This window comes from Gavialis gangeticus, unplaced genomic scaffold, assembly GCF_001723915.1.
Source record: "Gavialis gangeticus isolate Ggan-Ray unplaced genomic scaffold, GavGan_comp1, whole genome shotgun sequence".
NCBI lineage: Eukaryota > Metazoa > Chordata > Crocodylia > Gavialidae > Gavialis > Gavialis gangeticus.
In genome coordinates this window covers 29,119,938-29,130,134 of record NW_017729033.1, presented here as the reverse complement: position 1 = coordinate 29,130,134, position 10,197 = coordinate 29,119,938, and the positions used below count along the sequence as shown (strand labels likewise).

At 40.6% G+C, this 10,197-nt stretch overlaps 1 protein-coding gene across 1 annotated transcript in view; it reads left to right on the top strand.

Moving 5' to 3' along the window:
- The window catches only part of WFS1 (wolframin ER transmembrane glycoprotein), a 42,857-nt gene extending 34,534 nt beyond the window's left edge, over positions 1-8,323 (top strand). The window contains exons 7-8 of the mRNA XM_019526374.1: positions 4,857-5,008; positions 5,494-8,323. Coding sequence (XP_019381919.1) covers positions 4,857-5,008; positions 5,494-7,302 — 1,961 coding nt within the window. The 3' untranslated portion in view covers positions 7,303-8,323. The remainder of the gene's footprint in view (positions 1-4,856; positions 5,009-5,493) is intronic.
- The last annotated feature ends 1,874 nt before the right edge of the window (positions 8,324-10,197 follow it).

Here is a 10,197-nt window from a genome sequence, read left to right as displayed (position 1 = left end):
GGGGGGGGGGGTGTGAGTGTGTGAGAGAGAGAGAGAAAGAGAGAGAGACAGTGGTTGGCCTGCCTGCCATGGTAATCTCTGTGCTCCTAATATTGTCCTTCAGTAGCTAATCTTCATATATATAACTTAAAGAAACAGAAAAAGGAAAAGTAGAAGAAAATGTAGGAGGATGAAAGAGATTTTAAAACAAGATCATGCACGGACCAGAACATGCATAATATATGCTGTACCAAGAGCATCATAATTAACCTGAACTTCAGTGAGAGACTTGCAGAACAATTCCAATTTGATTTTTTTCCCCCCCATAAAAAATGTCAAATTCATATAAAGAGTGTCTTATTTTTCTTCATGGCTGTTCTAATGGTCCTGCAATTAAATACCTAGCAATATATAATAGTAAATATATTTTGTAGATTTCTTATTTTGTGTGAGTGAATGTGCATATGTATGTAGCAGAAAAGTTAATAATTATAACAACCACTAGCAACAATACAAATAAGAGAGTGAATTGTAGAATCATAGAAAATGAGTTTTGGAAAGGACCTCAGGAGGACATCTAGTCCAACCCCCTGCTCAAAGCAGAGCCATCCCCAACTAGATCATCCCAGCCAGGGCTTTGTCTAGCTGGGTCTTAAAAACTTCCAAGGACAGAGATTCCACAACCTTTCTGGGTAACTGGTTCCAGTGTTTTACTACATTCCTAGTGAGAATATAAATGTATACAGTAAATAATAAATGTATTCAATGTTTAGAAGTGTAATTTATGTCTTAGTGGCTTATTTTGGCTTTGACATGTTACAACTCTCTTCAGGTATGCGTTCCATATGGTTACTTTGTCCCTCTCCTTCCAAAGTTTGTATGATTCATTATATTTGGGACTTCCAAATGAACCTACAAAACTTTCTCAGGGTGAACTGTGGATTTTTGTAGCTTTTGTTACCTTTTTCATACTTGTAAGAAGCCTTATAACAGGGGAAGTTTGTGAGAGGGAGATGAATAACAGTACTTTAATGAAGGTACGTAAGTGAGAGCCAAGCTTAGGTTCAGGTCTCAAGTGTTAAACAGTTTAAGATCTTTTGTTACTCAGTTCCCATTTCCGAATGAATAGAAATCATCCTTCAGGGCCAATACTACCACATTTTTTCTTCTTGCCTTCTTGTAAAACATCCCTTTCTGAGTTCCCTAGATGTCCTTTGCTTTCACATATATAAGATGGTGCTGTTGTATGTTCTGTCTCTTAGTTACTGACCTTCTGAATCAGCAGTTCTTTTGTGCTGATGGCAGATATACACAAAACAGGTTATTCTGTTCTGGATCCCCTAACAATTCACAAGAGAGTCAGAAAAAGGGTCAGTAATTTTCTGAAATTTTAAATGGCAGGTATAAAATAACATGAGATTAAATGAATCTACAAGCAAGTGTAGGCAGAAATTGATGTGCATTTTTTTTGCATTGTAGTGGGGTAGGCAAGGGAATTTGTCATAAGCAAATTGAAGAAAAATCTGTGAATAATGAAGTAGAGCCTACAACATATGCTTTTAATATCAATTTAAGAGACACTTCAGTGTCAAAATACTACTAGCTTTTAAAAATGAAAATTTGTCATCAAATACTTAAAGTAGGAATTAACTATGGAAAGGAAATAGCTTGATTGTGGCTGCCCATAGATCAGGGGTAGGCAATTATTTTGGGCGTAGGGCTGTTTACTGAGTTTTGGCATGCCATCAAGGGCCACATGACAAGCAGCTACGGGCAGATAAATATTTTTCTAAATTTTTAGGGGCCCTGCAGGCTGGATAGAATGGCCTGTGGCCGCACCTGGTCCCCGGGCCACATTTTGCCCACCCCTGCCAGAGATGAACAGAAACAGCTATTAGTGACTTTTACTTCTTTACTTGACCGTGGGCAGTTACTATCTTTCTAGTAAGAAACTTTCCCCTATGAAGTGCATTGATGCATTTGGTAGGCAGTTCTAAAGCTAGGTATCGGTTTGCAGATATCCAATCCAGGGAAAGTATATATAGAATATTAGATGTGACATAGTCAGTGGTTAGGGGTTTGTTTGTTTATTTGTTTCTCTGTTCGTTTATTTGTTAGATTTATATGCCGCCCTCCCCAAAATAAACTGAGGGTAGTGCCTGAGAAAGGAAATGTCTTTGTTTGATATAACAGCATATCCTTCTCATAGCCTATCCCATAATCCTGCAAAAGTGCTGTCAAAGGATCTTGCTCTACTCCAGACACCTTTTGTTAAGCATTCTGCAGCTAAAAAAAACTGTTCATTTTTATAAATAGCATCACCTTCGTGTCCTGGTAGGAATGGGATGATGCATAGGGGGTGCATGCCAGGTGTATGTGCACTCCCTGAGTGTGGCGGTGCACCCCCTGCAAAAAGGCACCACCAGTGTCAGCGGTGCTTGCAGGCGGTCACTGCTTACCACCCTGCCACTGGCAGCATCTGCAGTCAGTCCTCAGTTCCCGCTGGTGGCGGCTGCGGGTGGTCACCAACCCTTGGTCGGTGCTCGCCACCCACTGCCGACAGCACCAGCGACGTCTGCGGGAGCTCCCTCACTCCCACCACTGCTGCCGTGTTCCCACCACCGCCATGCCCCTCCAGCTGCCGGAGGCACGCGCCGTTCATTAGTAGGATAATGCTGCCTGTTCATTAAGGATCTGATCTAAATGCACTGAAGTCGGTAGAAAGACTCCCATTGAATCCTGTGGTCTTTAGATCAGTCTATAAATCTGTGAAAGGAGTGAATAAGATTATATGAGAATACTAACAAAAAGTTAAAACATTTCATGGAGTTTTCTTTGGCTTAGAAGGAGTACTAGATGTTGTTTTGTATGACAATAAGTATGCTTGCAGTGCAGGGTGAGGATATTTAAAATTTTAAATTTTATGTTAAATACACAAACATCCCTACTTGTGAGGTTGAACATCAGGGTAAAGCACACTGCTGTATCTTACCTCTTTTTTTTTTTAATATGATAAGCTTCTTAAGAAAGCAACTTTGCTTGATTTCATGGCTTCAAAGAGCCAGTATTTAACTAGTAGCATTCTACTTTAAAAAAACAAACAAAAACAAATGTGGGTCTCAAACCCTCTAAATTTATTATGTCATTTTGAATGTAGTGGATTGGACTGATTTCCTGCCTTTAAGTTGGGCTCACATGGATATAAAACAGACCTGCTTCTGTATATTAGCATGTCAGCTGACTATTAAAACTTACCATGTAGGAGGTTTGTTATAGGTTTTGTCATTCAGAAGTCTTTTATATCTCAAGTAATATATGTGATGCTTCAGTGTATGAAGAAATTTGGTGTTAATTATATTTCCTTACAAATGACATCAGATTTGGCTTCCACAGAAATGGACTAATCCACACTAACAAGTAGGTCTAGATGTGGAAGGAGCTGGGAGTGTACTTGCACATCCTTTTTAAAGTTTTTTTTTTTAAAGTGTGGGTTACACACGTGTTTGTCTGAGGTTATCTTGCCTAGAACAGGAGGTTGGATTAGTTGACCTCATGTGGTCCATTCCACCCATATGTTTTTGTGCTTATATGTTTTGAAAGAGTGCACTGCACCCGGCCTCACAATCAGTTAAAACTAATAAGAAGAAAACTCATGTTTAATCATCTGTGTGACTTACTCATTTTTTAAAGTTAGTTACAGATATAATTGTAGGTTTGTGCAACATCTTTCCCAAATAACTGACACTTGATTCAGTAAGGCAGACTTTCAGTTTGACATTGGGTTTTTCTCTATAGTTCTTTTTAACATTGCACAAAACCTGCTCTTACTTAAAATGTAATTAATGATTTACCTCAAGGCTGTCCAACTTCTAAGTGATCAGGGGCCATATGCCCCTGGCCCACACCAGTGGGAGGTCACAGTCTCCTGGGCTGATACGCCTGATAAGTTTTTGTTACATTGTATTTGACCCCCACCCCTCATCCTCTCCAGCAGCAGTGCATGTTTGCATGGGCTCTTCTACCCCCTCCCACCTCCCCGGTTACTACTACTACCACCACCACCACCACCAGTGTTGTGTAGACATTCACTTCCCCAAGTCTTCTGTACACTGCATGGCCCTGGCCTCACCCTGAGTGCCTTGTGCCCTGGCCTCACCCTGAGTGCCTTGTGCTATGCCATGCTGTAATGCACTGCCCCCTAGGAAGGGGATGGAGGTGGGAGCATGTCATGGTCTGGTGGGGACTGCAACTTAACACCTTGTAGGCTGCATGCAGCCTGTGGTTGGACAGCCCTCATTACCTAAAGGGAGGAAGGAAAGCCCTGGTTCATTATGTTTCTTGAGCTAAGAAACCAATCTGAAAAATAATGACCACGTGAGCGCTTAAAGGGGCTTATGCTTATTCTAATGGGTAAATACTTTTTGTACTTACGCTGCAATCCTGGCAATGTTTTGATATTTAATATTAAATATAGCATATTGTGTTTAATTAAAAGCATTGGCCTCCCTCCTTTGAAGAATTTTATCAGATACCCATGTCCATCAGCTTTTTATCCATATCATTTGTGCATTACATTTAAGAAATACTTAAAACGTTAAAAAAAAAAAACATAAACGTGACCCACTCAACTCAGAAGATAGTGTGGTTGCTTGATAGAAGATAGTGTGGTGCCTGTAGAAGTAGTTTGGGTTTTTTTAGCTCATCTCTCAGTGAATCACTAAGTAGGGACCTGTTATGAAAACTTAGATTTCACCATAGTACCAGTCTACCATTTGTTTTGCAAATGACTTCCTTCTCGGTTTTAAGGAGGCTCATCCTTTAAAGCTACCAGGGTGTGATTCTGAAGGATTTTAGTAACTTCCATTTTATTTTTATAGCTAAGAAGTATATAGCTTTGGATGATTTTGTCGAAATAACCAAGAAATATGCAAAGGGGATCATCCCTTCCAACCTGATTATGCAGGATGAAGATGATGATGATGATGAATTGGCTGGCAAGAGTCCTGAGGAACTACCACTGCGACTAAAGGTAAAACAGTGTTAAGCACATATCTCATGAGACTTGTTGAAGGGTTCCTAATTTGTTGAAACTGAAGTGATTCTGCCTCTAACTTCAAAACTCATATTTAGTCTCACAAAATAAGTAGAAGTAATGTTACAACTTGTGTGGGTACATAATTTCATTTATACAGTTGCTATTTGTAAGCGATGTTCTGGGCATAGTATAAATCAGGAATCTAGAGCGGCTATCCTTGAGCAGATTAACATGCTAGATCAGTATGCATCATGGGTAATGAGACTTGGGTTTTTTTTCTGTGGAAGCAGTAAATATCAAAACAGTTGGATAATGTATAAGGACATGATAAGGGCAGCTTAAAATAACCTTCCCAGAAAAGGTTCATTTTGTTATCATGTCACATTAGGTGTGACTGGCTGCCTGCTGTTGTTTTAACGTGAAGAACACTGTACGTATACAGTGGTGTTGGTAAATACAACATATTTTTCTTTTTCCAGGTTGTAAAATATCCACTTCATGCCATTATGGAAATGAAAGAGCACCTCATAGAAATCGCATCTAAAGCGGGAATGCATTGGCTGTCTACTATTATTCCCACACACCACATAAATGCTCTCATCTTTTTCTTTATTGTCAGTAATTTAACAATTGATTTTTTTGCCTTCATTATTCCATTAGTCATCTTCTATCTCTCCTTTATTTCCATGGTGATTTGTACACTGAAAGTTTTTCAAGACAGTAAGGCCTGGGAAAACTTCCGCACTCTAACTGACTTATTACTTCGTTTTGAGCCAAACCTAGATGTTGAGCAAGCTGAAGTGAACTTTGGGTGGAATCACTTAGAGCCGTACATTTACTTTCTGCTTTCAGTATTCTTTGTCATTTTTTCCTTCCCTATAGCAAGCAGAGACTGCATACCGTGTTCAGAGTTGGCAACCATCTCTCTTTTCTTCACGGTAACAAGTTACTTGAGTTTAAGCACATGTGCAGAACCTTACACACGAAGAGCGTTATTGACTGAGTTAGCAGCTGGCTTCCTGTCACTCTTGCAGATACTGCCTGTAAACTTGGGCTACCTGAAATTGTTAGGTAAAACCTTCTTTACTGTTCCTGTAGGCCACTTCCTTGTTCTAAATGTGAGCATACCATGCCTTCTGTTTTTGTACTTGTTCTACCTTTTCTTTAGAATGGCACAACTGAGGAATTTTAAAGGTACCTACTGTTACCTGGTTCCATATCTAGTGTGTTTTATGTGGTGTGAACTCTCTGTGGTTATTCTGCGAGAGTCCTCTGGCATTGGTCTCATTCGTGCATCAGTTGGATACTTTCTGTTTCTCTTTGCACTCCCAGTTCTACTAGTAGGCATTGCACTGATGTTTCTTGTCCATTTCATAAAGTGGTTCATCTCTCTGGAGCTCATGAAGATTGTGGTGACTCTTGTGTTGTGTAGTATTCCTTTGGTTTTCCGATGGTGGACAAAAACTAACTATTTCATAATTGACATGCTTAAATCTCTAACCCGGAGCTCAATTGTAAAACTCATTTTGGTGTGGATCACCGCTGTTGTGTTGTTCTGTTGGTTTTATGTGTACCGATCAGAGGGAATGAAGGTTTACAACTCTACACTGACTTGGAATCAGTATGCCTTCCTCTGCGGACCCCGGGGATGGAAGGAGACTAACATGGCACGCACCCAGATTTTATGTAGTCATCTAGAAGGACACAGAGTGACATGGACTGGCCGGTTCAAATATGTCAGGGTTACAGAAATTGACAATAGTGCAGAATCTGCAATAAACATGCTTCCAATGTTTATTGGTGACTGGATGAGATGTTTATATGGTGAAACGTATCCTGTGTGTGACCCAAAAAATATCACTATGGAGGAAGAGGAACTGTGTCGTCTCAAGTATCTCACTAAACATAACTGCCACATGAAAAAGTTTGATCGATATAAATTTGAAATAACGGTGGGCGTGCCTCTCAACAGCGTAAATGGAACTAAACTTATAGAGGAAGATGATATAACCAAAGATATTGTGCTAAAGGCGAGCAATGAGTTTAAGAAAGTGTTGCTGAACTTGAGGCAAGGAAGCACTATTGAATTCAGCACAATTCTAGAAGGTCGTCTTGGTAGCAAGTGGCCTGTCTTTGAACTGAAAGCAATCACTTGCTTAAACTGTATGTCAAAACTTACACCTGCAGGAAAGCATGTGAAAATAGAGCATGACTGGAGAACCACAGTTCAAAACGCCATTAAATTTGCTTTTGATTTTTTCTTCTTTCCATTCCTGTCAGCTGCATAATATGTTATTTACTGGTTCAGTGGTATCTTCAGTGTATACTGCATTTACACTACCAAAGTCTTGGCTGCTTTAAAAAGGAAAAAAATAACTGCTGTAGCAATGTTTAAAAATATATGCTAATCTGAAGTACTGGCTGAGTTTTTTGTAAGTATATATGCTGTACCTGACCTGTGTATCTTGGGACTGAGGTGATAAATAGTATTACTATAAATTAGTGCAGAGAATTGCTGCAGATTAATTGCATGAATATTCTTTTATCCAAAATGGAGCCGCCTTTTCCTGTGGTACAAATACTAAGGTGTATTCATCTGCTTGATATTTAAAAGCACTTTATTCTTGAAATATTCACAATATTTATGTACTTTAACACGTATAATTTAGAATAGGTGTCTTGTAGACAGCACAAGATGTGATGTCCCTTGTATTTATGTAGTGGTATCTAGAGACAGGTTGACTGTACAGTTAAGTGAAATCTGATGTTGTGATGTGTGTCTACAGAAGAAAGCTGCTTTACCTGTCAAAAAGATTATTTGATATGAATGCTGCTTTTGGAGGTGGATGCCATTTTACACACTGGCAAGGCTGCTTCAAGAACTCGAGTTTCCATTTTTGGGTTATATTAAGTATTCTTTATAAAACGAACATGATATCCATCCTAATCTTGATATCTGTATGAATCACAGGCACCAAACAGTAAGATGAGTGTTGTGATGGTACTGGTAAATAGGTAAGCTAATGCAATTGAATAATGCAATTGAAAAACACTGTATCTACAATGGAGACAGAAATGAAATAACTGATTAATAATCTGTATTGTGCAAATAAATGTTGTTAGAAATTTGAATTAAAATGGGATTTTGCACTCATTGGTTATGCTTTGATATTGTGAGCAACTGATTCTATTCTTATAACAGCTTTACATTATAGTCCATATACGTTTTGAGTGTTTGGTATAAAACACATTTCCAGCCTCAATTGTATGTAATTCACATGATACACAATAAAATCAGTCTTTCCAGTTGCTGTGAACTCATGGTTACATGATCTAAATAATACACTTTTCTTTCTTAGCATCTTCGTTGTACTTCGTCATATCCAGATAATCTAATGCAGTGGTTCCCAACCTTTTTTTATACTGCGATCCAACAGCAGAACCGGATGGGAGCGAGGAGCCGTCAGACTGGGCCAGGCCAGGGGATGCAGCCGGGGACAGTGCGCATCTGAGCAGCAAGCAACCTGGTTCCGGGAGCTGGAACCGGGACTTGGCTTGTGCTGTGACCTAGCAGCCCACGCTTTGTGGCCCGGTACTCGGCCACGGCCCGGTGGTTGGGAACCTCTGATCTAATGTACTTATTCCAAATGCATCCTGTTTTTGACTCTTAACTTTTTTATTGACCCAGTCTGTCACTTTTTTTTAGAACTCCAGCCTGTGAAGGGAGAGGATCTGGTTGCAGTAGCTTAGAATCAATCTGCAGCACACTCGAGCCACAGAGGCAGCATCCATAGAGTCCTAGTACCTGCCTTTCTCTCTCTTTTTTTTTTTTTTTTAAATTCATTTCCTCTGTAGCATCTTGTGGCTGCTGTGGGGTTGCAGCCTGCAGTGGGGCTGGGTCTTAAGCAGTGTCCCACCATGCCAAAAGGTTGCCAACCCCTGCTGTAGGAGGATAAAGGACAGCCCCAAAAGTCCAGGTGTTGACATAGGAGCAAAATCTGGGTTTCAGAACTGGGCATTCCACAGACTTCTGGGGCTGAAGTAGTTTATACCACCTTGGTTCCAGTTAGCATAGCCATCACAGTGCTGTGCTGCAGTCAGACTAATGCACTCTGCTATCAGGGCTAACTCTTTCAATGGCATGTACATGGTGATGTACCAGTGTTGTCTCTAGGTCCAAATGTAGCTACAAGCAACTGACTGTTATGTCATCATGACCTAGAAAAGTATAGCAATATTCCCACAATGGCGCACTGCATCCTCTTAGCAGATTCTGTACAGCCCTGACTGGTGGTATCAATCCAGGACCAATTATTTAGAATTGGTACGAGTGTCTCATTTCAGGAAGTCCTCAGAAATACTGGGACACAGTACTAGAAAATCCCCAACAGTTGGTGGTACTGGTTTCATATGTTGGCTCTGCCTCCAGGAATCCTTTCTCTGGGAGACTATTTGGGCTGGAGCCAAGGGGATCCACTGCTATGAAGTGGGAAGCTTAAAAGCCCTGATAACTACAACTAGAATGGGAACTTCTAGGCTCCTTAGTTTGCAGCAGGAAGCCCAGGGGTGGGCAATTATTTAGGGTGGAGGGCTGCTTACCAAATTGTGGCAAGCCATTGAGGGCCGCATGGGTAACCCCACCCCTTGACAGGTGCCCCGTCCCCTGGTTGCCATCTTGTGACCAGAAGTCCCACCCCCTAACCCCTGACATTTGCCACCAGAAGTCCCTCCCCTTGCCCCTAGAAGTACTCCTTTCAGCAAGGGGTTTTGCCATCTCAGAACCAGAAAAATACTGAATTATATTGTAAAAAGTAAACATCTACAACATTCATTAATTAGATTAAAAACATTTTTTTCTAAATTTCCAGATTTACATGTGTTTGTGTAGTGTATATAGAATTGATCACACAATAGCTTAAAATGAAGTCTTAATCTTGTATATTGCGGTGGGATAGATATAGATTTCTGGGGAGCTGTGGGGGAGGGGGTGGGGGTCTGGGAGTGGGGTGAGGGAGCATGTGGGGGTGTGAGTGGGTATGGGATTTCATAAATATTAGGGCTGGAAGGGACCTCGGAAGATCATCGAGTCCAGCCCCCAACCCAAAGGGCAGGAAGTCAGCTGGGTTCATAGGATCCCAGCAAGATAAGCATCCAATTTGCTCTTGAAGGTGTTCAATGTAGGT